At 49.4% G+C, this 27,960-nt stretch overlaps 1 protein-coding gene across 1 annotated transcript in view; it reads right to left on the bottom strand.

Annotated features, from left to right (window-relative positions):
• The window catches only part of TSEN2 (tRNA splicing endonuclease subunit 2), a 42,252-nt gene extending 14,839 nt beyond the window's left edge, over positions 1 to 27,413 (bottom strand). The window contains exons 1-7 of the mRNA XM_043442737.1: positions 27,324 to 27,413; positions 21,516 to 21,722; positions 20,023 to 20,104; positions 15,684 to 15,720; positions 11,719 to 12,241; positions 10,677 to 10,754; positions 2,142 to 2,192 (exon numbers count right to left, since the gene is read on the bottom strand). Of these exons, the coding sequence (XP_043298672.1) occupies positions 2,142 to 2,192; positions 10,677 to 10,754; positions 11,719 to 12,241; positions 15,684 to 15,720; positions 20,023 to 20,104; positions 21,516 to 21,704 (960 nt within the window). The 5' untranslated portion in view covers positions 21,705 to 21,722; positions 27,324 to 27,413. The remainder of the gene's footprint in view (positions 1 to 2,141; positions 2,193 to 10,676; positions 10,755 to 11,718; positions 12,242 to 15,683; positions 15,721 to 20,022; positions 20,105 to 21,515; positions 21,723 to 27,323) is intronic.
• Between the last annotated feature and the right edge of the window lie 547 nt (positions 27,414 to 27,960).

Below are 27,960 nucleotides of genomic sequence, written 5' to 3'. Positions count from 1 at the left end.
GGAAGATACAGGCCTGAGTGTGGCGGCCTCCAGCCACTCACCTGTGACGTGCTGCCATCGTAGAACACACACTGAGTTTCAAAGACTTCGTACGCAAAAGAGAATGCAAACTTACTATGCAAAAGAGAAGCAGTTTTAAATATGTTGGGTTAAGACTACCTCAGTAGTTTTAAATATGTTCGGTTAAATAAACTATGTCAATCAATTTCAGCTGACTAAAAATAACAAAAACCTTTTCAATGTGGCTATTAGAAAATTAAAAATTATGCATGCGGCCCTAGTGTGAGGCTCCCATCATATTTCCACTGGACAGCACAGCCACAGAGGATCTGGGCGAGGCCCCCCGAGACAGCCACCCTGGAGACAGGGAGCAGCCATGTGAGGGCAAGGAGGGCAGTGGACAGAGCCGTGAGGGAGAACAGCCCAGGCAGAGCAACGGGGGTCAGCTGGGGGGCCCCAAAGCCGAGGGCGCATGTTCCAGCACGTACAGACCCTGATGGGTAGCTACGGTATGGTGGGCCCTGTTCAGAAATGCAAAAAGTTAATTCTGTAAAAGCCTTAAAAGAAAAGATACTCCATTTAGTCTCTGAAACTAAGTAATTAATCCCATAGCACAAATTAATAATCCAACTGCTTGTTTCTAAGGTTGGACTTGAAGACACCACGGCTCAGATAACATTCTCACATGTCAATTCAAAAACACCACACAAAGTACCAGGGAAGTTTGGAAAGTTCCTGCTTCATTTCAGCCTTGAGTAAAAGAAGCCGTTCTTTAGTTGGTTTACGGTTCAGTCACTAAATAAGACTTGCTCCGTTTGTCTCGACCTAAGATCTTAACACCATGAATATGAGCTAGAGTTGGGGCTTGCTTTCTTCTTAAACAAACAAAAAACCCAAAACAGTTGTTCCTTCAGTGGAAACTCTGTATATGCGTGGTCTTCAAATCCATCCCCCCACAAAACAAGCAAGAGTCTGGTAGAGAAGGCTGGACTCCGATTTGGACAGCCTGCCGTGTTTCAGGGCAGCAGGCACGTCCTGACGAGTGTCAGCGAGGGCCCAGGGGAGGATGCAGGGCGGGCCGAGAAGGGCCGCCACCTGAGAAAATGAGTCACCCGCCGGCCACACACCCGTTCCCAAACCACAGGAGCACTTGTGAAAAAGATTTATGAAGTTAGAATCTGCTGAGTGATAAGACATGTGCTCCCAAGGAAAGAATAAAATACACGTTCTCCTGGCTTCCCAGGTGGCTCAGATGGTAAAGGGTCTGCCTACAGTGCGGGAGACCCGGGTTCAATCCCTGGGTCGGGAAGATCCCCTGGAGAAGGCAATCGCAACCCACTCCAGTACTCTTGCCTGTGAAATCTCATGGATGGAGGAGCCTGGTAGGCTACAGTCCATGGGTCGCAAAGAGTTGGACAAGACTGAGCAACTTCACTTCACTCACTTCTCCCGTCTGATGTTCTTACCTTTTTCACCTTGATTTTAGCTTGAGTTTTTTTGAAGAGGTATTGTATTCACAAGGTCCAAAATTCAGAAAGTACAGACGTGTCCGGTGAACTCTCGACTCCCACCGCCCCCAGCTCCTTTACCGGAAAGAGGATTAACAATCTTCCAAGGGCAGCAGGCTACAGCACAAAACTGTGGGCTTCGGAGCCGCCCTGGCATCAGTTCAAATGCTGACTCCAACCAGACCAGCTGCGTGACCCTGCGCAAGTGGCTTGTTTACCGAGCCTCAGTTACCTCATCTGTAAAACTCTTCCCGCGTGGAGGCAAGGCCCAGAAGTGCCGCATGTAAGGTACCGGACTCACAACCTTCACTGAATCGGGAGCTAAACGCAGGTGGCTTTCACTTCTGCTGTTAACTTTCAGTACTACTCTTATAGATTTCCTGATCATCCGATAAAGACTCTGCTCCTCTCCTAGGATCTGGGAATGAAATTCAGTCTCAAAGGGTCAAAGTCGGCTTTTTGCCTGAACAGTCTCAATTCAGGATCCAAAGACTAAACTTAGAGAAAAAAAATTCAATTCCAATTTCATCCAGTGGAAGTAGATACACTTGGAGTAAAGCAATATGAAAAGTATTTCAATGTGCTTTTGACATCAGGGAATTTTAAGTGGATTGTGTGAATAAAACACCTTACCTTTTCATAGTGAATACTCAGACATCCCAGAGCGTAGACCAGGAAGAAGGCCTAAAAACAGGAAAGGAGAAAATGCCCATCAGAAACTGTTCCTTGTTCTCGACAAACTATTTCACAGATTGATTTCCTTTTGCCTTAAATATGAATGAATGTCTTTTGCACCATCCAATTGGTCACGTACTTTTAAACATAAATGGTTCATTCAAATTTCAAGGGGTAAAACAGGAATGTCACAGAATAGTTTAGAAATCAGTGGAAAACAAACAAACAAACAAAAACACTTTTATGAAATTTTCCATATGTTTTCTCTTTTAAAAAACCACACAGTTAAACTGAAAAATGACATAAAGAGCAATAACAGTAGAAACTTTTGCTCACTGGATTTTCCTCTGTAAAATAACCGGAAAAAATAAATTGTAGAAGAAAAACGAAGAAATTTGTGGAAAATGAGCAACGCAGACTTGGGTTGACTCATAATCAAATGAGTTTCTTGGTCACTTGCTGGAAAGTGATTTCCTAACAAGTAAACCGCATCTTTCCATTAATTTCATCATATGGCACCATGCCTCCCTCACAGGGGGATACAAGGGGAAATGGAAAGTCAGGCTCAGTTGGGTAAGATCACTCTGACGTGGAAATAAAAATAACCTTCTGACAAAAACAGAAGGATGCCTAGCACTGACACAAGGAAGCAGGCCCTGTATTTGCTCTGTCTGTAGAAGGGGGCTAGGATCTGAGTTTACACCTGAAAGGCTCGGGTGAGGCTGGTCTGCAGTGGACGGTGACTAAACGGTGGCTCTACATGCTACTTTCTTTCTAGACTTGAGGATGGAAGACGAGGCTCTTGATCAAACGACAGGTTCCCTGTCGAGGGCCCTCTGGTGCAGGTGACAGCAGAAAGGCAGCCCCCGCCCACTGCCCCTCAGGCTGCTGTCCTTGGTGCTGACAGATGATCTAACAACAGGTACCCAGGAGGGCCCCCCAAGCCCTCGGGCTGCTGTCCTTGGTGCTGACGGCTGCTGTCCTCCCTGCCCAGTGTTTGGAACGTGAGACCACAGCTGTGAAAGGTGCAGGGCTTTCAAGGAGAGACAAGGTTCTGCTAAGGAAACACCTTCCCAACCTTCAGAAATCGCCCCAACCCACCCCACTGCCACCCTCTCCTGGCCACCTGATGACATTTCTCTTTACAGCAGTGGTCCTCAAGGTGTGGCCAGTCGGGGGATCCCAGGGTCCCCAAGACCCTTGAAGGGGAGCCACAAGGTCAAAACCATTTCCTGAGATTAAGGCTCATTCTCCTCAGAGGCTCTGACACATGTGATACCACAAGAGGCTGAATGCAGCAGCAGATGTGAGAATCCAGGGCGCTTCTCTTCAACCAGACCTTACAGTCTTTGCAAAAACAAAAAAAACCATGCTGTTCTCACTCGGTTTGTTTTGCTTTGAAAGAATATAGTTATTTTTCAAAAAATATTATTTCAGTGGGTTTATTATCATGTAAAATAAGTTAACAAACACATAATTAAATTCTCATTTAAATATATAATTTGATAAACATCAACAGATATATAATCCACGTAAGACGCTCCTCGGGGTCCCTCGACTATTTTTAAGAGAAAAGTGGTTTGATAACTACTTTAGTTCCACCCAGATCTAAATTGAGAGCTGCTCTGAAGACCAGTGGGTCTATGGCCATACCACCCTGAATGTGCCCGATCTCGTCTGAAGACCAGTGGTCTCCTCCTGCCTGTACTTCTGCAAAGGCCCCCGCATCCTGGCCCCACAGCCTCTTCTCCAGGGCAGCCCAAGCCACGTTCTCAACATGGGAAGACCCCCGGCTCCCAGGAGCCGGGCTGCCCACCTGCCTTCACTGCCTCCAGCCCTGTGACTCTTCCCAGCAGGCGCTTCACTTCTCTTCTAACGCACGGAGCTGGCTCCTGCCTTGGCCTTTGTAACTGCTGCTCAAAGGTCAAGGAGTCAAAGGTCACTCCTCAGAGAGGTATTTCCTGACCACCCTGTTTAAATAATCCCCATTCTGATTGACTTTTAATAGATGGGGAGGATCTTGTCCAGTGGGGTTGGCATTCTTTAGAACTAAGTCATCAGTGTTGAAGGGGCTTGCATACCTTGATCAAGTCACAAGCCACACTGAGCAGGGTCCCCCAGGACAGAAGGGTCATAGTGGAGAGTTCTGACAAAACGCAGTCCACTGCAGAAGGGAATGGCAAACCACTCTAGTATTCTTGCGGCGAGAACCCCATGAACATGAATAGTATGAAAAAGCAAAAAGATACAACACTGAAAGATGAGCCCCCCAGGTCAGAAGGCATGCAATATGCTACTGGGGAAGAGCAGAGGGCAATTACTAACAGCTCCAGAAGGAACGAAGAGGCTGAGCCAAAGTGAAAATGTTGCTTAGCTGTGGATGTGTTTGGTGGTCAAAGTCAAGTCCCATGCTGTAAAGAACAATTTTCATGGGAACCTGGAATGTTAGGCCTGTGAATCAAGGTAAATTAGACCTGGTCAAGCAGGAGATGGTAAGAGTGAACATCAACATCTTAGGAATCAGTGAACTAAAATGGACGGGAAAGGGCAAATTTAATTCAGATGACTATACTATGTACTACTGTGGGCAAGAATCCCCTAGAAGAAATGGAGGAGCTCTTACTCAACCAAAGAGTCTGAAATGCAGTACTTGGGTGTAATCTCAAAAACGACAGAATGATCTTGGTTCACTTCCAAGGCAAGTCATTCATCACTACAGTATATATCCAAGTCTATGCCCCAACCACTAATGCTGAAGAAGCTGCAGTTGAGTGGTTCTATGAAGACCTACAAGACTCTCTAGAACTTACACCAAAAAAAGATGTCCTTTTCTTCGTGGGGAATTGCAATGCAAAAGCAGGAAGTCAAGAGATACCTGGAATAATAGGCAAGTTTGGCCTTGGATAGGAAGCAGAGCAAAGGTTAAAAGAGCTTTGCCAAGAGAATGCACTGGTCATAGCAAACACCCTCTTCCAACAGCACAAGAGATGACTCTACACACGGACATCACCAGATGGTCAGTAGCGAAATCAAACTGATTATATTCTTCACAGCCAAAGATGGAGAAGCTCTATACAGTCAGTGAAAACAAGACTGGAAGCTGACTGTGGCTCAGATCATCAGCTCCTTATCCCAAAGTTCAGGCTTAAATTGAAGAAAGTAGGGAAAACCATTAGGCCATTTAGGTATGACCTAAATCAAATTCCTTATGATTATATAGTGGAGGCAATGAATAGATTCAAGGGATTAGATCTTATAGACAGAGTGCCTGAAGAACTATGGACAGAGGTTCACAACACTGTACAGGAGGCAGTGACCAAAACCATCCCAAAGAAAAAGAAATGCAAGAAGGTGAAGCAGCTGTCTGAGGAGGCTGTACAAACAGCTGAGGAAAGAGGAGAAGCAGAAAGCAAAGAGAAAGGGAGAGATATTCCCACGTGAATGTGGAGTTCCAAAGAAGAGCAAGGAGAGATAAAAGGCCCTCTTTAATGAACAATGCAAAGTAGAGGAAAGCAATAGAATTGGAAAGCCTAGAGACCTCTTCAAGAAAATTGGAGATACCAAGGGAACATTTCATGCAAAGATAGGCAGGATAAAGGAGAGAAATGATAAGGATTTAACAGAGGCTGAAAAGATTAAGAAGTGATGGCAAGAATACACAGAAGACTATATAAAAAAGGTCTTAATAACCTGGATAACCACAATGGTGAGGTCACTCACCTAGAGCCAGATATCCTGGAGTGTGAAGTCAAGTGGGCTTTAGGAAGCATAACTATAAACAAAGCTAGTGGAGGTGATGGAATTCCAGCTGAGCTATTTCAAATCCTAAAAGATGATGCTGTGAAAGTGCTGCACTCCATATGCCAGCAAATTTGGAAAACTCAGCAGTGGCCACAGGACTGGAAAAAAGTCAGTTTTCATTCCAATCTCAAAGGAGGGCACTGTCAAAGGATGTTCAAACTACCGGATAATCGTGCTCCTTTCACGTGCTAAAAAGGTTTTGCTCAAAATCCTTCAAGCCAGGCTTCAGCAGTATGTGAACCCAGAACTTCCAGATGTACAAGCTGGGTTTAGAAAAGGCAGAAGAACCAGGGATCAAATTGCCAACATCCACCGAATCACAGAGAAGGGAAGGGAATTCTAAGAAAACATCTGCTTCATGGACTGTGTGAAAGCCTTTGACTGTGTGGATCACAACAAGCTGTGGAAAATTGTTAAAGAGATGGTAATACCAGACCACCTTATCTGCCGCCCAAGAAACCTGTAGGCAGGTCAAGAAGCAACATGGTTAGAAACAAACATGGAACAATGGACTGATTCCAAATTGGGAAAGAAGTATGGCAAGGCTGTCTATTGTCACCCTGCTTATTTAACATATGCAGAGTACATCATGGGAAATGCCAGACTGTGTGAGTCACAAGCTGGAATCAAGATAACTGGGAGAAATATCAATAACCTCAGATATGCAGATGATACCACTCAAATGGCAGAAAGTGAAGAGGAACTAAAGAGCCTCTTGATGAGAGTGAAAGGGGAGAATGAAAAAGCTGGCTTAAAACAACATTCAAGAAACTAATCAGACCATGCTATCTGGTCCCATCACTTCATGCAAACAGAGGAGGAAAAGTGGAAAGAGTGACAGAGTTCATTATCTTGAGCTCCAAAATCACCATGAGTGGCGACTGCAGCCATGAAATCAAAGACGCTTGCTCTTTGGAAGGAAAGCTAAGACAAATCCAGACAGCATATTAAAGAGCAAAGACATCACTTTGCCAACAAAGGTCTGTATAGTCAAAGCAATGGTCTTTCCAGTAGTCATGCTGGACCATAAAGGTTGAGCGCCAAAGAATTGATGCTTTCCAATTGTGGTGCTAGAGAAGACCCTTGAGCGTCCCTTGGACTGCAAGGAGATCAAACCAATCAATCCTAAAGGAAATCAACCCTGAATAGTGTTTGAAAGGACTGATGCTGAAGCTCCAACACTTTGGCCACCAGTGAAGAGCCGACTTATTGGAAAAGACCTTGATGCTGGAAAATATTGAAGGCAGGAGGAGAAGGGGGCAACAGAGGATGAAATAGTTAAGATAGCGTAACAGACTCAATGGATATAAATTTGAGCAAACTCCAGTTGATAGTAAAGGACAGGGAAGCCTGGCAGGTTGCAGTCCACGGGTCGCAAAGAATTGGACACAACTAGGCGGGTAAAGAACAACAAGTCCAGGGAGGTCTGTGGGGAATGTTGACTTTGTTCCTTGAAATGTCACAGTAAGTCTTTACTTTGGGAGTACTAATGATGATGGATAATAGATTTCCCTGGTAGCTCAGTCAGTAAAGAATCCAACTGCACTGCAGGAGACCCGGGTTCAATCCCTGGGTCAGGAAGATCTCCTGGAGAAGGAAATAGCAACCCACTCCAGTATTCTTGCCTGGAGAATTCCAGGGAGAGAGGAGCCTGACGGGTTACAGTCCACCGGGTTGCAAGAGTCGGACACGACTTAGCGACTAAACCAACCAACATGATGGATGGATGAGCCTAATGATGGTTTTAACGCCGTATCACTAGGTCTGGTCAGGGCCTAAAGCATTAAGATGAAAAACAGCTCTCCAGGACAGATGTCTACACCAGCTCAGTGATACCATTCTCACACCCTAAGAGCCGCTTTGAATCGCCACAGCAGGGCTGCCCATGTTCCTCGTGGACATTTATGAAAACATGGAAAATGGCATGGGTGGTGCTGATCAACAGGGATGATGCATCCAAGGAAATTGGCCAAAACGGAGCTGGGAAGCGGGGCTGGGTTTAACAGGCAGCAGCCTGGAGACTTCTGCCAACATGTCTCTGGAATTTCTGAGGGACCAAGCAGCTTGCAGGAATGAGAACCCCAACATGTCTCTGGAATTTCTCAGGGACTGAGCAGCTTGCAGGGATGAGCAGCCTGGAGACTTCTGCCAACATGTCTCTGGAATTGCTCAGGGACCACGCAGCTTGCAGGACTGAGAACCCCCTCGTCTCCTGTCACTCAGCATTTCCTCAGCAGGTGTTTGGGAAGTGGGAGCAAGACAGTCAGTGAGAAACATCAGCAGGTCAGCGGTATGGAGCAGAGGTGGAGCCCCCGGTTCCTGACACGCGTCTTGTCCCTTCAGGCCCCGCCAGTTTCTGGGCCGAGCCCAGACCCCATGCACGTCCCCTGATAAATCATCACCGAGCACCTCACAGACATCAGGCACCGGGACGAGGGCAGGGCACAGCTGCAGCCCACTGCCCACGCTGCGCCCGTCACGCCAGACCACAGTCCCGTCTGTCTGAGGACCTGAGCACGTTCTGCTTACCTCTGGACTGTTAATACTCAGCCCAGGGCCAGGACACAGAAAGCACCCGGTGAATAATTTTGCTCGACATTAATTGCAAAGGAAAGAATTCCAACCAGCCACTAATGAGCTTGCACAAGTGACCATAACGATGGCGATGACAGCAACAGCGGGCACCACACTCCCCGAGCACCTACGACTCAACATACGCTTCGCTGAGGCCATCACACGCGCTATTGATCTCAGACCACCTCACGGACGAGGTGTCACACGACCCTCATCTCACAGTGCAGACCCCCGAGGCTCAGAGAGGTCAGGCAACTAGAGACTGGTGTCCCCAGCACGGCCCGACAGAGTCGCCACGCGTGCCTGCTGAGCGTCTGAAACGCGGCGGGCACAACTGAGGACAGGGGTTTTAATTTTGCTCCATTTTAGTGAGTTTATCTAGTCACACGCAGCTGGTGACCACTGGATTCGACAGCGGGCTCGGCTGTCTCTTGTGTAGAAGGAGTAGATGAAGTGAATAAATCCCGACGTCCTTTCCTGCCTGCAAGCTCCTCTGTGCCCCCTGGCCTCACTGTGGAGGGAGGCACGGGCCAGCGGGAGACGCATCGCGTCTCTGTGAGCACATCTGGGGAATGACCGGCGTGGATGAGCTCAAAGAGCGCAGCTTGAGACCCACAGAGACGCCCAGACCTGAGCCAGACGCCGCAGGGGCCGTCCAGACGGGCAGGGGCGCACCCGGAGAAGGGCACAGCCACAGACAGGAGACGGAGGAGGGGCGCTGCCTTCAAATCTGGGTACAGTACAGACAGAAGCAAAAAAGGAGGCGCTCAAGGCTGTGTGAACACAGGATGGAGGAACCCCAGACAGAAAACAGGAGGCAGGTTTAAAAACCCACCTGCACCCACTTTTGAGGCTTCCGTAAAGGGGACACGTTAGTAAATCTGCAGAAGGAAACACCTAGAATCTATTCACACAATCAGCTGTCATGACATGACCCGAAGCACGCATCACAGTTCACAAAAAGCTGCTGAAGCTCCAGGGATATGCTAAAAACCAATGCACAGGGGCCTCCCTGGTGGCCCAGTGGTAAAGCATCTGCCTGTCAATGCAGGAGACATGGGTTCAATCCCCGGTCCAGGAAGATCCCACATGCCTCAGAGCAACTAAGCCTGTGTGCCCCAGCTACTGAGCCCACGCTCTGGAGCCTGAATGCTCTAGAGACCGCTCTCCACGACAAAAGCAGCTGCTGCAAAGGGAAGCCTGTGCACCACAACTAGAGAGGAGTCCCTGCTCACCTCAGCTAGAGAAAAGCCCGTGCAGCAGCGAAGACCCAGCAGAGCCACATAAACAATCATACAGGTGTGTGTGTGTGTATGTACATACATATACATGGGCTTCCCCGGTGGCTCAGACAGTGAAGAATCCACAGGTCGTCTGCAATGCGGAACACCTGGGTTTGATCCCTGGGTTGAGAAGATCCCCTGGAGGAGGGCATGGCAACCCACTCCAGTACTCTTGCCTGAAGAATCCCATGGACAGAGGTGCCGGGCGAGCTACAGTTCATGTGGTTGCAAAGAGTCGGACATGACCGCCTAATCACAGCGCACACACATATAAAACCACTGCTCACTTTAAACGAGAGAACAGTACGTACGCGCTGTGTCTCAATAAACTTAGAATTTTCCCATGCTTAGTTGTTCAGTCCTGTCCGACTCTTTGCGGCCCCAGGCTCCTCTGTCCACGGGGATTCTCCAGGCCAGAACACTGGAATGGCTTGCCATGCCCTCTTCCAGGGGATCTTCCCAACCCAGGGATTGAACCCAGTTCTCCCACACTGCAGGCCGATTCTTTACCATCTGGGGCACCATTTTTCTACAGAAGTTGGTTAAAAAAAAAAAGAAAAAAGAGTAAAACAGTATTTGGACAATCTGAAAACCTGATGATGTAAAAAGGAGTCAGACGACCTGCTGAAACCTCGGTGGGATGATACTGGGCAGGGCCCACAAATGGACCTCCTAGAGTGGATGAAGTGAAGGCCGAGGAGTGAAATGCAGACAGGCCGGCTGTGGGGGTCTTGGTACTGAAGTGCAGGCGGAACTGCACTGAAGTGGACTTGTCTACACCATGTTGCCCAGGCCCGAGGCCCACAGCTGAGAAACGGCAAGCTGGAAACTTTACCTCTTCTAGGCTGAGCTGCAGATACTCGAAGATCCTAAATGGATTTCTTCTACATACCAGTCTCTTCTGCGGCAATACCTGAAGAGGAAAATAAGATACATATAGGACAAATGTCAGTCCTACATGTTATACGGAAGGGGCTGCATTTTAAAATGAACACACTTCTTCTAAGTTTCCCAGATCCACATTTGCTGGACTCTGTTGAAAATGAAATTTTCTATTATTTATGTAGAAAAAGAAGTTTTTGTTTTCCTTTTATAGCTGACCCTTGAACAACAAGGGTGCTGGGGCGCCGACCTTCCGGGCAGCCGAAAATCTGCATGTAACTCAATGTTGGCCCTCACTTCCTGCCTATCTGTGGACTCAGCCAACCTCGGGTCGTGGAGCGCAGCACTTACTACTGAAAGAAACACTCTTCTAAGTGGACTCATGTTCCCGCCCATGTTCCAAGGTCGGTACTGACATTTTGACTTATTTCTTTTTATCCTCCATGGAGGATCATTTCGTGGGTCAATTTCATGTGTTTTTTTTTTCACCCGACTGCACACCTCACAAGCATATGCCTAGGTTCTTAATGAGACTCCATTCTAAAGGAAAGATAACATTTCTTCATAGGGGTGTTTCATGTACTATCTGAGACTGCTTCTCACTTCCAGCTTCCACAGATAATTCTGGGGGCAACTGCAGGGTACTCCCTTAATGAAGCAGCTTCAGCTCCGCACACCTGAGCCCGTGCCCACGGCTACCCTCAAGACCTGCTGATCACCTCATTCTCCTCCCCGGCAGAGGAGAGAATGTTACCTGACTTGCGTTATTTCATATGCGTGAAGCCAGGTTACCCACAGACTCTGAGGTTTTAGTTGAAACAGCCCTCCTGATTGCTGAGCCCGCAGGGCCGCTGGGGCCTGCAGAGGCTCTCCCAGGCCTGGGTGCTGAACACCCGCTCACTGCCAGGTCCCAGTGAGGGCCGTCCCCACTGGCCAGCATCTCTGGGCCAGGAACAGCCGGCTCTGCAGGAAGTGATCTCTTTTCTTCTACTTACGTCCCCCGCTGGGGCCTCTTCGCTCTCGCTCCCGGCACACACGGCTTCCTCCACCAGCACGTGCTCAGGCCCCCTCTCTCCGGCCGGGGCCAGACTGGCTCGCCGGTTGCTGTCCCCAGGCTGACCGCCAGATGGCGGCAGGAGAGCGTCCCGTCTGCCGCAGTGGCTGCGGGGCAGAGGCGCGGGGACCTCGGCCACGTGTTCACCCGAGCCGCCGTCTGGGGCTCCGGGCTCAGGCCCGGGGCCCTCCTGCAGGCCGTCTGATCGCTGGCTGGAATCTTCCATATCACACGACTTGCCCTCGACCCCATTCACGGCAGAGAGTTTCTGTCTGTCTGCTCTGCCTTCCGATCTGGAAACCAGATCGGAGTTGGGCTCATCGCCCAATGGGACCTCTTCCGTCCTTTTCAAACGAGGATGCTCAAGGGGCTTCGTGTAACCCTCGAGGATGCTGCGCACTGTGCTTTCGTCCCGGCCTTGTCTTCGCAGGAGCTCTGCGGCCCACTCCACGCTGCGCTGATACCTGCAAAGGGGGAACTCTGTTAACAACCACACTTCAATGTCGGTATTAAAGATACAGCAGACAGTTTGGAAAAAAAAAAAAAGGAAAAAAGGAAGGAAGAAAAAAAAAAAAAGACAGCAGAACGTGTGAAAACGATGGGAAGGCAGTACGCCAAAAAGTCTATAGTTCTTCTTGATGGACTATAGGTAAATGATTTCTTTACACTTCTCTGCATTTTCTAACTGCTCTGTGATAACTATTGTTCTGTTATTTGTTTTTATTACAGAGTTTCACTTAATTTGCTTAGTTTGAACCAAAAAATGACCCCAGCTTAACAAAGTGTGAAAATTTATGTGATTTAAACCTGGTGGACCAAGGACTTCCCTGGTGGTCCAGTGGCCAGGACTCCAGGTTCCCAGTAGAGGGGACCTAGGTTCAATCCCTGCTCAGAGAACCAGATCCCACGTGCTGCAAAGATCCTGAATGCACCAACGAAGATCGGAGACCCAGTGTGCCACACCCGAGACCCAGCACAGCCAAATAAATAAATAGAAATTAAAAAAAAAAAAAAAAAACTGGTGGACAAAATGATCTAGGTAAATATAAAGAGAAAAATGGTCATTCTCTGCCAGGGTTCGTTTTGTATTATTTTCCGTTTTGGATACCATGAAGTTTTCAAACATGTATCCCGGTCACAGAAAAAGGTCTTTGTTTAGTGTTGGAAAGCTAAATGAGAATTTTAATGAACGTTTTTCACAGAACCTACTAATGTCTGTACTGCACATGGAAAAGAAGTTACAGTTATATACACCCCAGCGTCTTTAAAGAAAAAATGACCCCTCCTCCACAATTTTCAAAATGTATTTTAATGAGATAACACACTCTACATTTCTTAAACTTGAAGGCAAACCCTGAACACGTCCCAAGTTACAGACGGCCACAGGTTCCGTCTAGTGAAGCAAGGCTGCTGGGGTGCGTCACGTGGTCCAAGATGCACACGTGTGGAATCACATGAGCATGGGTGAACGAGGGCGAGACTCAAGCTCTGTTCACCTCCACCTACAGCGATCGGTCTGGAAAGCGTTTGGAGAAGCCACATGGCTCGTGGGGAGACAGCTGTCACTTTTCTCTTCACCTCGGGCATCCTGCCTGGGTGCAGATGACGGGACGCGCCGTGGTTTGTAAACTGCTAGTGACACATGGTGAAGCAAGGGAGCGAGCTGGCTTCTGCTGTTTTTGTAAAGAGAGCTGTGGCCGCCTCACCCTGACTCATCAGAAGCATCTCCAAGCTGTCCACGCCCTGTTTATCCTGCACAGGGATGAGCGGGCCGTCCTGTGTATACTGGGAACGGAACCACAGATGTGAAGACTACAACCCAGCGAGGCCGCTCTACATCCATGAGACGGCTGCAGAGGTGATCACACGCGCAGGACCAGAGTCCTGGCGTCTCATGTTCAGCCCTGCCTTGGTCCGTCACTGCTGGGTGGCAAAGCCAATGACGTAACTGCTCCGTGCCTCACATTCCCCCCTAAAATAGAGGCAACAGCACCGTGACCTCGTAAGGGTCACATCACTTGCTGCTGTTTAATCGGGGTAAAATGTCGCTGCCCAGAGAACAGCAGAGTGTCTCTTCTCCTGCATGAAAGGCACAGCCACTCTCGTGGGCAGTCAGAAGCCTTTTCACACGAGCGATCTAAATGCATCTGTGCTCTTCACACCACCTGTAACGCCGCCTAAAGCCTTCGTGGGTCTATGAATCTCCTGTGTTTGAACAAAAATGTGTATTTGTGTCATGTGTATTTTCCTGGGGAAGGGATCCACGACTTTTCAACAGATGCCCTGAGTAAAACATGCGAAAGAACCACTGAATTAAAAGGTTCAACGGTTCCCCCTTTGGGCAGATGGTGGAACTGAGAAAGACAAAGACCGAGACAGCAAAAGAGACAGCGCGCGCGCGTGCACAGACCCCTGCTCTGCCATCGGAGCAGAGGGGCCGAGGCAGACGCGGGCCAGGCCCTCACTGTGAGCGCGCTAACCCTAACCCTAACCAGCTGCGTGCCCGCCCCTCCCACGCTCAGGGACACCAGGGCCTGCCCCAGGCCGCTGTGAGTGCGGACTAAAGGGGACCAGACACGTGAAGGGCTCGGCGCACAGGCAGCGTTGGACGAGTATTTGTTAGCTTGGGACTGTAGGGTCTCGGGGGCAGACCTGAAAAGTAAACTCATCTTGACTCCAGACACAGTACGTTTCACAACACAAACGATGCTTTAACAGATGGAGACGCAGGCCTCGGCGGGCCGCTCCCTGGGAGCGGGACTGGGCTCCTCCCTGTGACTCTGAGCGAAACCACTCAGTGTTCAACCCCTTTCTCTGCTGTCCTGCCACTGCCCGCATCACACCCGAGTCCCTGCCTCTAACGACCTCGCGCTGGCTGGAGGACAGCGGCTGCTGAAGCGCGTGCAGGAAAGCCTCCGAGGCAGACCGGTGATCGACCCATGGCAGAGGGACACAGGAGAGAGGGTGTCTTCCCGCTGGTGGGCGATGCCTTTAGAAAGTCCTGCTGTGATCAGCTCCAAACACTGCTGGAGAAGCAGCAGGAAGAGAAGAAGAGCTGGGAAGCCTAAGGGCAGAGTGGCAGCTCCGATCAGCAGCCAGACTGAGGCTGGTGATCCCTCAGACCCATCCCGGGGCCCCCCAACCCCTGAGGGGGCCACCTGAACACACCTCAGCTTCGCAGGCACCCCTGCCCTCGGACACACGTCTTCCATCCACAGAGAACACCCTGCCCCACCTCTTACTGATTAAGGCTGACTTATTATTGGAAATTCTCAGCAGAACGGATTTCAGTCAGTCTGCTTAGGTCTAAGTGCTGACCCTCAGCAGGTTAACTAACCTCTTCCTGTCCTGTGTCCTCACCTTCCAAGACAGACAACAACAGGACTGACCTCCGGGGGGCAGTGAGCGAACGAAAGCAGCTAACCAACAAAGCTGCCACAAGCGCAGTGCTTGTCCCATGGGAGACGCCCCAGAAACGCCGGCACGCACAAGTTCACGGTCACCTCCCACCCCCAGGCTCCGGAGCTGCTCCGCCTGGTTCAAGTTCAAGTCCTCTTGGGCAGCTCTCGGGAGGCTCCCCACGCAGGGGATGCAAACAACTACACCCACCTCAAAGGTTTCCCGAGAAGATGAACTGGGATGATGCGGGTAGGCGGCCTGGATCAGGACTGGCGCTGCTCTGACAACGGTAACGATGCTGACAGCGAGGGCGACAGCCCGTCACTACACCCATCACGGAAGAGTCAACTGCCTCCTCTACCCCTCCTCTCCCAGGAGAATCTACAGTGGCCAGACCACACGGCCCCGAGGAGAGGACCCAGGGCTCTCCTCTGCTCACACCTCCCACGCCTGCCCAGCACCTGACCCACGTCATTCTGCCCACGGCCAACGTCCGCCAAGACTTACTTCTTTGATGTGATTACTGGTAGGTCTAGCTTCATATCTGCAACAACAAGGAAGTTTCTGTTAGTTTACGGACTGACAGCCTAGAAAAGACTGAGAATCCCGAGATCTGCAAAAATCTCACACCCGGGAGGTTGATTAATCCTGTCCAAGCAGCCGCAGTGAACACGTGCTGTATAAACCACCGCTCTCTGCTGCCCACAGCCCCTGCAGGCACCGCTGACCTGTCAGGGCTCAGACGTGACCTCGGAACCCTTCCCAACACTCCAGCTAAGCGGCCGCGGCACGGAGGGGGAAACTATCACCTCTGGATGCTCAGGCCCTCGACTTATTTATTTTCACTTCCCAGGCCAGGGACCGAACCCGTGTCCCCCGCCTTGCAAGGCAGAGTCTTAACCACTGGACCACCAGGGAAGCCCCAGGCCCTCGATTTCTCAATGAGAGCGCTGAGGCCCTAAAGGTGCACACTTCATTGTGCTGGGCATCTGGCCGGAAGAGTCTTCCCGCCTGAAGTGTTGACGAGGTCATCTCGCGGCATAGGTTTTCGTCCTCGACCTCCCTGACCCTGCCCGTGGAGAAGACATCTCTGTTTCCTGACTCCTGCCTGGTGCTCTAGACGCGCGGAGTCGTTGATGTTCGGCTTTAAAATCCTAGGGAAGCGAGTTCACGGACTCCTGTCTCCTTAGGAATGAGAGTTTTCCTGGTGTCATGACCTTCCTCTTCTGGGAGTTTTACAACAAGCAACAATTTAGCAGGTGTTACTGACACCCTTCCACCTACCAAGCACAGGAAATACAGAGGCAATAAAGCAAATCCCCTCTCCTTGAGATACTCACACTCTAGCTGGGGAGACAGACCATCTGAACACTGATTCTAACCCCAGCTGATATATGGCAAGGAAAGCATGTATCAAGGGACTGGCTTACTTGAACTGGAAGGGTTAGGAAAAAACACAAAGGAGAAGGAATAATTGAGTTGGGCTCTGCAGAATGAGTAGGAGTTCGCCAGGCAGGCCAGGGGAAAATGCAGAGGGATCCCTGCAGAGGCTGGGAGACGGCAAATGCACAGCAGCTTCACACAGCCCGCAGCCCACGGTGGGTGTGGTGGCAACAGGTACAACGGGGCAGAAAGGAACAAAAGCTGGAAGGTACGGCTGAAGCCAAAAGGCTGAAGAATATCCTAAAATGGACACTTGAGGAGATCTACTTCCTGAGGGCAGCCTACGCCCTTAACCTCTGCTTCCTTGGCCTAAATGCATTTCCTTCACATTCTGTTCACTATTGAAAACTTAAGTTATACTACATAGATCAGGAAAAGCGTCTCAACAGTTAAGACCATCACACTATTTGAAACTTTTTATTTTGCTAAGTGTTAGTAACGCTGAGGCTGGGTGGTGAGGACACAGATTCATGATGCTTATTTGCTTTGCTTTTTTTTTTTCTCCCTCTTTAAAAATTAAAACTCTACGAAAAAATTTAAAGTGTATAAAAGTAGAGAGAATAATATAATACATTTCTATGTTCCCATCACTCAGCTTTTAACTCATGGCCAGTTCGGGCTTCCCAGGTGGCTCAGTGGTAAAGAATCCGCCTGCCAATGCAGGAGAAGTGGATTTAATCTCTGGGTGGGAAAGGTCCCCTGGAGGAGGAAATGGAAGCCCACTTCAGTATTCTTGCCTGGAGCATTCCACAGATAGAGGAGGCTGGTGGGTTACAGACCATGGGGTCGCAGAGCTGGACACAACTGAGTGAGTGAACAAGTCATGCTCCCTACGTCTCCTGCCCCGGCCCCGGATGATTCGAAACACATACCTTACATCATTCCGGCTTTGGTGCACGTGTGCTCAGCCGCTAAGTTCTATCCGACTCTCTGTGGCCCCCTGGACTGTAGCCCGCCTGGGCTCCTCTGTCCATGGAATTCTCCAGGCAAGAATACTGGAGCAGGTTGCCAGGCCCTCCTCCAGGGGGTCTTCCCGAGCGTTCACAATGACCGGAGAGCATGCCCGAGCTGGCCCGTGCAGGATGACCACACGGTGCCCGCCACCCCTGATCGCAGTTGAGACCATCCTGGACCAGCGGACAGCCATCCAGTCTAGCTGGATGCATCACTGGATCCATCACTGTGGCCAGCAGGTCCAAGACTAACCAGACATGAGCCCATCCAGCCAAGAACAGCAGACCTACCCAGAAAACCCCCTGGACCAGGGATCGAACCCGTGTCTCCTGGATTTGCAGGCGGATTCTTCACCACTGAGCAACCAGGGGAGACCCTATTGTGTTTTAAAGTCACTCAAAACAGCTTGCCCTGTGGCTACACCATCAACGTGATACACAGGTTCTTCATTTTCTCGATTTTTTTGTGCTTTTTTTTTTTTTTAAATAAAATTAACTTTTTAAAATTTAACTTTTGTTTGTAGTCATGTAATACGTTTACAAGTTTCCAAAGTCAAATCTAATCTCACTTTTCTCTCCATCCTATTCTATCCCTCCCTCACAGGCATTTTAAAAAATTATAGTTTATCCTTCTTTACATTTCAAAACGTATCTGACATCTCCTCCCCTTGGATGACCCAAGGCACACTGTCCTTTACCTCGCTTCCTCTGCTTAGAAATAACAGCTTAGCAAGCCCCTACTCCTATCTCAGTGCCATAGCACATCCTTGTAAGAACGGGCTATGCTTTATTCAGCGGGTACCCGCATGGCTATTTGGGTTATTTCTAGTCTTTTAACATTAGGAACAGTGTTGCAATGAACAGCCCTGGGCTCTTTCTTTTCATAGTTTTGCCAGCTTATCTTTAAGATAAATTCCCAGGAGTGCAATTGCTGAGTTAAAAGCAAACGCATCTACTGGACAACTGGGTATCTTCAGGCAAAAACAATGAAGCTGGACCCATATCTTACATCAAAGAAAAATTAAATCAAAACAGATGAAAGACCCAAACTTGAGAGCTGAAACTATCAACCTCTTAGAAGAAACCCTGGGGAAAATCTGCATGAGCTTGGATTTGGTAATGGTTCCCTAAACATGACCGCAAAAGCACACGCAAGAAAATAAAAAGGATAAATTAGACTTCATTAAAATGATAAACTTTTATTACCATGTCACGCCCATTAAAATGGCTATTATTAAAAAAAAAACAAAATAATGAGTGGTGGTGAGGATGTGGAAAAACTGGAAAACCTTATGCACTGTTGATGGGAATGTAAAATGACGCAGGTGTGATGGAAAACAGTTTGTGATTCCTCAAACAATTAAAATAGAATAATCGTTTGATCCAGCGAGTCCACTCCTAAGTATATACATAAGAAAAACGAAAACATATGTCCATATGGAAACCCGTATGTGAATGCTCAGACCAGCACTACTCATGACAGGAGAAACAACCCAAATATCCGTCTATGAATAAACAGATAAAAAACACAAAGTATAAACATACCATGGAACAGCACTCAGAATGAGGTTCTGATACACGCTATGACACGGATAAACCTTGAAAAAATTATCCCACGTGGAGGACACAAGAGTTTTTTCCCCTTACAAGAAATATTTAGAATGGGCGAAATCAAGGGCACAGAAAGCATGTGAAGGTTACCAGGGGTTCGGGGCGGGGGGAGCGGAGGAGGGGGAGGGGGAGTAAGTGTACATGTGACTTTTGAGACATCCAATTCCATGCCACCTGCAGCCCCGCAGGATCCCGTGAGGGTGCTTCTCAGGGCTCGCCAATGGGGCATGCTGCGAAACTTTAGGATCTCTGTCATTCTGACTGCTGAAATGGTACCTCAGTGCAGTTTTAATTTCTGTTTTTTTCTTGCAATATAATGCTTTTAAAAAATCTTTTCTAATTATGTTTTAACCTGCTGGTATTGGTTACATACTTACCATGACACTCGCCTTAGAAAAATACACCAAGATGAAAGATTTATAAAATAAAGAGGAACAGCTATTGAGAACTACACACATTAGTACATTTTACAAACACATCAATGTCATGGTTACTGTTGCAAATTCCAAACCTAAAAATAAAATATAAAATTCGCCTCGCATACGGGTGAGCAGACACTTAATGACTAGAACCTTCCATATGCCCATGCTAGGCAATGCTTAACGACAGAAAAGTCTGAGTAACATTTCTGTTAATTTCAGCAATTAGATGAAAAATATTTTCACCAATTGTTAAGAACCCTCTCACCATGATTAGAATTTAGTTGATTACTTTTAGTGGTAAGATTGCCATTGGCATGTTACTTCTCCTTTGGGATTTTATTGTATAATCTGATGTGAGAGCTAAAAATGAAGAAAAATATAATTTGTGAAAAGAACGCAACGTCGTACAAGTCTTACCTTTCCATTTAGCAACCAGCTTAGGATCTGAGATTGTGAAGTTTGGTCGGCTTCTGGACAGGATGCCTTTTCCAAAATAACCCTTCGGGGAAGAGAAGAAAGAGAGTTAGCTCGTGTTGAGTTATTCATTTTTTAGCTGAAGGAGACCTATTTGAGTTAAGAAGAGAGTCATTGCACTGTTCACAGCTTGATATCTTCCCTTTGATTACATAATGATTACTAGGAAGATGGATCATAGCATTTTTTCCCTCCGATTGTGTGAAGGGAGCCGGGGAGTTTCCTGCGCACCTCATCTGTCTCAGGAGTAATGCTTTCAGTCCACAGCTGAAGGTGAAGCGCAGACGGAGGCAGGGTGTCCTCCGCACACGTGGGCCAGGAGCCGTGTCCACCAGACACAGAACCTTCTCGGGTTCCCGTGCGCCCAGACTGGTACTACTCCTCGCCTTCCTGCTGCCTCCAAAAACTCGGGCTCCCTCTCTGCCATTTCTTAAAACCAGAAAATATTTAAACCCACAGACAACTCAAAGAGTAATAAAATGAACACCTTATACCCTCCGCCCAGATTGAACGGTCAGAATAAATCACCGGTGTAGCGCTTCACAAAGCCTCTGCTAAATGTTGTGTGTTGCGACGGTCGGGGGAGACTGCCCTTGGCCTGGACCTCTGACCCACCAGGATCAATGCCATCCACGTATCCCTCTCTGGGAGGCTGGCTGCGACATGGATTTTATATAAAATGACTCGAGTGAGTCACACTCACAGAGGCAGGAAGGGGATCAGGAGCACCTGGGCTGGGAGTGGGGCAGGGATTAAGGACTCGGGGCACCGGGGAAGCTCCTGCGCCCGTGGGGAGGATCCACAACAGGACCGCAGTGTGGCTGCACAGGTCTCTGAGTCTGTACTTGGAAGGGCGGATTTTACGGCTTCTTACCTCTATAACGCGGTCTTAAAAGTGCCTCCAGCGTTGAACTGGCTACGGGGCAGAAGATAAGGAAGCTTCCCGTCTCAGCCCACACCTATCAGTGATGGCAAAAGCCAAAACTGGAACTTATCAGAGGAGAGGTCCTCCACCAGGAGGACAGGCAGGTAAGGAGCCGGAGGACAAGAGGAGGCCTCATCTGGGTTTCCCTGCAGCACAACGGTCTGCAGCTCCACGGTCACCCCCGGGGATGGAAGCGGGTGAGGGCCACACTTTACTTCTTACCCAGGACGTTTCTGTAAACTGCTTGAAATTTTTTTTTTTTTTTTTTTAAAACAACGAACACATGTTGCTTTTACAATCAAGAAGCAACACAGGTCAATGCACTGACCCAACTTCACTGTTACAACGTGGGTCCGTGGGTGGGGTTTATGGTCCTCGGGGCACCTGATTCGGCTCCCACGCTGGACCGGACCTCGAGGAGCGTGTGTGGGTCACTGGCGGTCTGCTTCCGGGGGTGGGCGGGGGGAGCACGGCTGGCTCGGGGTGGTCGGGCCCAGCCACCCGCACCTACCTTCCCGTAGAGCTGCTCCATGTCTTCCAGGCCCCTCACGATCACATGGCTGTTTATCATCTCAGCCTGGAAGATTCGGAAGTCCTTCTCGGGACCATGGTCCTGACCGCAAGGGACGGGCAGGGGGGACCCATAGCTCTCGTGCACTCTTCTCTTCCTCTTTGGGGGGCGGAACACCGCCTCCGCCATCTTCCGAAGTGGCTGTTCCTTCAGGACCGTAAGAGACAGAGAGAAGCAAGTCAATCGGTTACCACGCCGACCACACAGGCAAGTGCCTGTATACCCAGGCTCAGAAAAACCTCGTGGCCTGTGGGAAAAACAAAATATTCAAGAGAGACAAAACCAAGACAGTTCTGGTTGGAGCAGTACAAACCCCACTCCCCGAGGGGACCCCGATGAATTCCCACACCAATGCCCCAGGAGTCGTGGCACGATTTCTGATCGCAGCTTGTGCCTCTGAGCCCACAGACAGGTCCATGGGCACCACGCTACTCAAAGGCCTCCTGCCGGCGGGCACAAGAGGGCTTCTGCCCTCGAGGATTCCTCCCGCCTGCTCACTCGGCCAGCAGACACTTACCAAGCACCCACCAGAGGCTCCTAATCACCAGGGGTGCTGGGGACAGACAGAGAAAACCAAAAGGACCCTGTCCTCAAAGAAGTACAGGTAGTGAGCACTTCGTATTCCAAAACAGGATCATCTCCCAGTTTTCTAGTAAATTATTAATAATGACAATGACTTTAAATGATCATCATTGAAGGTACCAAGCGTGAGTGCCTAAGAGCAGGAAACATCAGGCCAGGCTGTGGGGACTGGAATCGGCTCCCCCCTGCCCAGCCATGTGATGGGAGAAAGTTACTTTGTCTCTCCAAGCTTTGGTTTTCTCCTCCGCAAAATAAGGATAAAAACAGGCTCCATCTTATAGTGAAGACCCAGAAGGTGCCTAGAACAGCCTCCAGCGTGTGGCACCGTGCGCTGTGCGTGTCCACTATGGTTATTATTACGGGCTGAGCGCTACCAACACCGCGGATGGATGAGAAAGCAGGGCCAGGTGAGAGAAACGCTGCCAGAGGCCCGGAGGGGAAGGGCTCTGCTCCTTCCTCCAGGTCCTGCTGGGAGCACGGGCGGCAGCCGTCCCTCTCGTTTGAAGGCTCACTGCTTCTCCAGGTTAGGGGCTGAGGGTTATGGAGAATCCTGGAATTACTTGACACCCAGCACTACTAGAGTCCCTTGAACAGCAAGGAGCTCAAACCAGTCCATCCTAGAGGAAATCGACCCTGAATATTCACGGGAAGGACTGATGCTGAAGCGCCAATACTTTGGCCACCTGATGAGAAGAGCCGACTCACTGGAACAGACCCTGAGGCTGGGAGAGACTGAAGGCGACAGAAGGGGGCGACAGAGGCGGAGACGTTTAGACATGACTCAATGGACGTGAGTCTGAGCAAACTCTCAGAGGCGGTGAAGGGCGAGGGAGGCGGGCGTGCCGCGGGTCATGCAGCTGCAAAGAGTCGGCCACGACTGAGCGGCTTAAGACTGACTCGGCACTCTGAGGGAGGAAGGGAAGGTGAAGCCGGCATCTCTCCCTTCCTCAACCCGAGGAGACAAAACAAGGCCAACACACACACAGGCTGCAGTTCAGTAATGGCTGGAGGAAGGAAGTCAAACCTGGTGCGCTGCTGTGATAAAGACAGAGGGCCACAGCAGAGGTATCAGCTCAGGAAACTCAACCATGAGCAAGGGGGGAAATGCGGGGAGTGCAGGAGACAGGGCCCGGTGCTCCACACGCTGGAATGAGACGGGACCGATCCTGCTCCGCCCCCAGGCCCGGCTCTGGGCCGGACGGAGGCTGCCAGCACGTGCGGTGCCTGAAGACCCAGGGGCGCTGTACCACCCACGTGTTCAGCCTCCCGAGCCAAATGCTCGCCGGGGAAGAAGCACCGCTGACTGCTTGGCTGTGCCCTGCACTCGGTACCAGCACCTGCGGGACACGGGCTGCCCAAAGCCTGAAACAATGAAACAGCCAGTGAAGGCGGTGAAAGCTGGGGCAGGAAGCTGAGGGGCTCCCGGGGTTTAGGCCCATTAAAAAGAAACCCAGGGACTTCCCTGGTGGTCCAGAGGCTTAAGACCCTGCGCTCCCAGTGCTGGGGGCCCGGGTTCGATCCCTGATCAAGGAGCTAGATCCCACACGCCACAGCTAAGAGAGTTCACAGGGCACAATTACGAACCCACTGCCAGCGCGAAGACAGGGCACAGCCAGATGTTTAAAAATAAATATTAAAGAAGAGCGCGTGTGTTGCTACAGACTCATCGGCAACGTGTGTGCTCAGACTTTTGATTTTTGCTAATGAGACAGCAGAGTAGTAGTATCCGGTGTAGTTGTAATTTACCCTTTTTAAAATATTTCAATTTTTTTTTTGTATGGTTTTTGATTTCTCATGTGGTTGAGGTCATGCTGTGGATACGAGGGCAAACAGACATGCCGCTCCTTTAACGAGCCCACGGGCCAGATGGGGAGACAGACACACAAACAAATCCTTCCTGGCAGGACAATGAGCACCACGTACAGCCAGGACAAGAGGGCGAGCCCCCCGCCCAGCAGACCCACTCCTCCCAGAGATGCACTGACTCTTCCACAGGCTAGGAGCCTGTATGCTGCTACTAAAAAAAAAAGATCCCAAGTGTCGCAACTAAGACCCACCACAGCCAAATAAACAAATATTAGGGAAAAGAAAGAAATCAAAAGCGTTGTCCAATGTGTAAGGATTCCTATAGCCACCCTCCAGAAGATGTGAAGGAATTAAATGACGACAAAGAAAAACAGAAACCACGGAAGTTAGAGACATTGATAACCAGTTACAATAGTAACTATAAAAAGAATCAGCAAGTTGGAAGATTGCTTCTTAAGATTTTGCCATAAAGTATTCCAAACAGCAAAATGCTAAGATAATTTCTAAATGAGTCCCTCAATAAACATAAATACTGAGCGTGACTGCATACATTTCATATACCAATATATGTGTGTATATATGCACACATCTTGCCATATAGTGTTCAGAACAAAACTATGTATACCACATGTTAATGGGCAATTAAGAGATTCCCTCTCAAGGGCATTTTAAGTAGACTTTCACTTGCCAATTTGTCACTCAACCCAAGCAACTGCAGTGGATCCTGAACCACATGGGGTTTACCTGCATGGGTACACGTACACCCAGACTTTTTTCAATAGTAAATGCTACAGTGATACACCATCCATGGTTGGTTGAGTCCACAGATGCATAACCTTAGATATAAAGGAATCAGGGATATGCAGGCGGACCGAAAATTACACTCGGAGTTTTGACGATAACAGAGGGTCAGCACCCTGACCTTCTATGTTATTCAAGCACCAAGTGCATTTAGCATGCAATTGAAGAAACGGCAACTTATTCTAAAACTTAAAATAATGTGTTGACTTTTTTGAGGCAGGATGCTGGTTTCTAGTTAGGATTTTCAGGAATAATTCGTGGACTTTTATAAGCAGTTCACTTTTATAACTTAACTGCTGGTTAGTATTTGATTTGTATATATTACATTAAAAGATTTTTAAAAACAGAAAATGTTCAATGACTAACTTCAAGCACTTCCAATTAAATTCTCTCAAACCAGTGAGAGAGAAAAGTTCTGTTTTAATTTGCCTAGTTCGTTTAGGATTCTCCCTTTCAGACTGCTGTTATACTCTTTAAGAAAGCCTAGAATGAGCTCTGACACTTGATGGCAAGAACTCTGTACTTCAACCCAAGTTGGCATCATAGAAGGTTCCTCTCACAAGACTCCGTGCTTTTCATGAGACCTCAAAATTCGGAGGTCTGGTGTCACCTCTGTGCATGTGACCACATGGATATCAAAGAGGATGTGTCTCTTAGTAGGTCTTCCATATGTGCAGAGGTACCATTATGACCGTGTGATTTTAACAACTCAAGTATGGTCCCTGAACTCAATTTCATCTTCAAATTGATCAGGAGTAGAAAACTGTGTGGAAGCCACTCACTCACACGTTAAACAACTAAGACCCAGTGCAGCCAGATAAGTAAATAAATAAATAATACAAAGATTTTTTAAAAACATGCTGCATCCATATAGGCTTCCCTGGTTGGTAAAGAATCTGCCTGCCAGTGCAGGAGACTAGGGTTTGATCCCTCGGTTGGGAAGATCCCCTGGAGAAGGAAATGGCAACCCTCTTTAGTATTTTTGCCTGGGAAATCCCATGCACAGAGGAGCTTGGCAGGCTACAGTCCATGGGGTCGCCAAAGCGTCAGACAGGACTTAGTGACTAAAGAACAACATATCCATGTATTGGAATATTACCAGCAATTAACAGGAATGAAGGTTAAGAGAGAATTCTCTGACTTTGCAGCAGGCTTTACGACCCTGTGCTTTCACTGCTAAGGTTCAATCCCTGGTTGAGGAACTAAGTTCCTACAAGCCATAACGCGTGGCCAAAAAAAAAAAAAAAGAGTTTAAAAGACTAAGAAAATTGACCTGGGGTCATATATAACAGTGGCTCTCAAGCTTGGCTGCTCTTAGAATCACCTGGGGAAGTTTTGAAACTCCCAAGGCCCAGGCCGAACCTACAATTACATCAGAAGGTCAGAGATGGGATCCAGGTGATTTCAATATGTGGTCCACCTTTCCAACCACCAGAGATAGGATGGCCTATTCAAACTCAATGCCAACAGCCATCCCACTGTGGAGAGGAGGAAAGGGACTGGGGGCAGGCGGGGGTGCTACGCACCTGTAAGGAGCTGTTCCTTCTGCTTTTCCAAACCCGGCTATACTGACTCCAGGCACCCGTAGTGTTAACTACACAATACATTTAGTTTTCTATCAGAAGAAGGGCTTGTTCCTAATTCTTCCCTCGAGCACACAAGCTAACACCTTTTAGGTGTTCAGTAAATGTTTATTCCAAACAGAACAAAGGAAGACAAAAAGGGAGGGGGGAGGTACCATTATTTAATTTTCCAACCCCCTGGGCCCACCTGGCCAAACCAGCTGGTTAAAGCCTCCCACTCAGCAGAACTCACATTCTCCCAATTGAAAAACAAAACAAAAACAAAAAAACACGCTTGGGGCTCCAAGTGCGTACCTTGTAGGCTAGGGGAGGCAGGGATGAAAAGGAAAAGACAAACAATCCTGCCTCTGGGGAGCTTTCAGGTTAGAACCCGAGACTAAGACACACAAACAAAAGTTAAACCTTTGAAGACTGATGGGTGATTGTGTGAGCGAGCCTGGTACTGGGCCTACCGTCTGATGTGAGAGCCAGGAGAAAAGCTGCAGCTGCAACTAATGAGCAAAAAAAAAAAAAAAAAAAAGTCAAGGGCTCAACAGACTCTCCCAACTCCGTGTCATAACCTGTCCTTTTGCCGGTCTCCTAGAGCGGCGCCCAGCAACCCTACTAGCGACTAAAGAAGGCTCCTCTGGGGCACAGTCTGTTATCAGATGCATCTCGCCTTAGTCTGCCCGCGGCACTCTGCCGCGTGGCGTCAGTGTTTCCAGAAAAAGCCTAGAAAAGAGAGGCTTTGCAGGTACACGGAGGAGGGGGAAGGGGGCTAATATTCCGGCAGAACTAGGAAGCCGGGCCCTGCGTCCCGCCCCAGTTCCGCGTGGCTGTGCGCCCGGAGGAACGTCCCAGGACCGCTTCTACTTTCGCCCCGGAGAGCTTTCGGAAAAGGCGACGTCTCTTCCCGCGGACGAACCCCAGAGGGCCGCGGCCACCAGGCTCGGCGACTCGAGTCGCCACCCGCACCGGGAGAGCCAGGGTACCTTACCTTCCTCCGCCCCAAGCGCGCGCGCGGCGTTACCCCGGCAACGCCGGCCGGGGGGAAGGGGGGCGGACACCGCTGCCGTCAAGCACCGCGGCCGCAAAGCCGGGCGACTGCGCAGCCGCGGAGTCCGCGGGCGGCCCCGCCGGGTCTTTGCGCAGCGCGCTTGCGCGGGGCCTGCAGGCTGGTCTCAGTGGGGTGTGCCCCCGGTGTGAGTCGCAGGCGGCGCATCCTCTTTCCTGCGCTTCCCGCGATTGTACCGATAGCCCCTCTGCACAGGTGCTGTTCTCGTTTAATCCCCACAGCAGTCGCACAAGATCCGTTTCACAGATGAGCTCTAAGTTACTTAGCCAGTGTCACGTAGCTGGGAGGTATTGGATTGACAGTGGTAGCACTAGACACGAAGCCAGGTCTTAAGGAGTTGTGGTCCTCGCCCCTGGGGAGAGGGGATGCTTGAAGCCACTGCACTTGACATGAGCCAAGCCCTGAGGAAGCGGGTCGGCTGAGCTCAGCCCGCAGACCGCAGCCTTCTCAACGCTTCTGTGTAAGTGAAGCATGCAGGGGACCCGTAAGGAATTGCCCCCTTGCAGATGGCACCGACCAGAAGCCACGGTGGGCACTGGCCGTCCCATTTAGAATCCAG

This window comes from Cervus canadensis, chromosome 22 (genome assembly GCF_019320065.1).
Source record: "Cervus canadensis isolate Bull #8, Minnesota chromosome 22, ASM1932006v1, whole genome shotgun sequence".
NCBI lineage: Eukaryota > Metazoa > Chordata > Mammalia > Artiodactyla > Cervidae > Cervus > Cervus canadensis.
The sequence above is the reverse complement of the archived record's forward strand: the minus strand, read 5'-3'. Positions and strand labels throughout refer to the sequence as shown.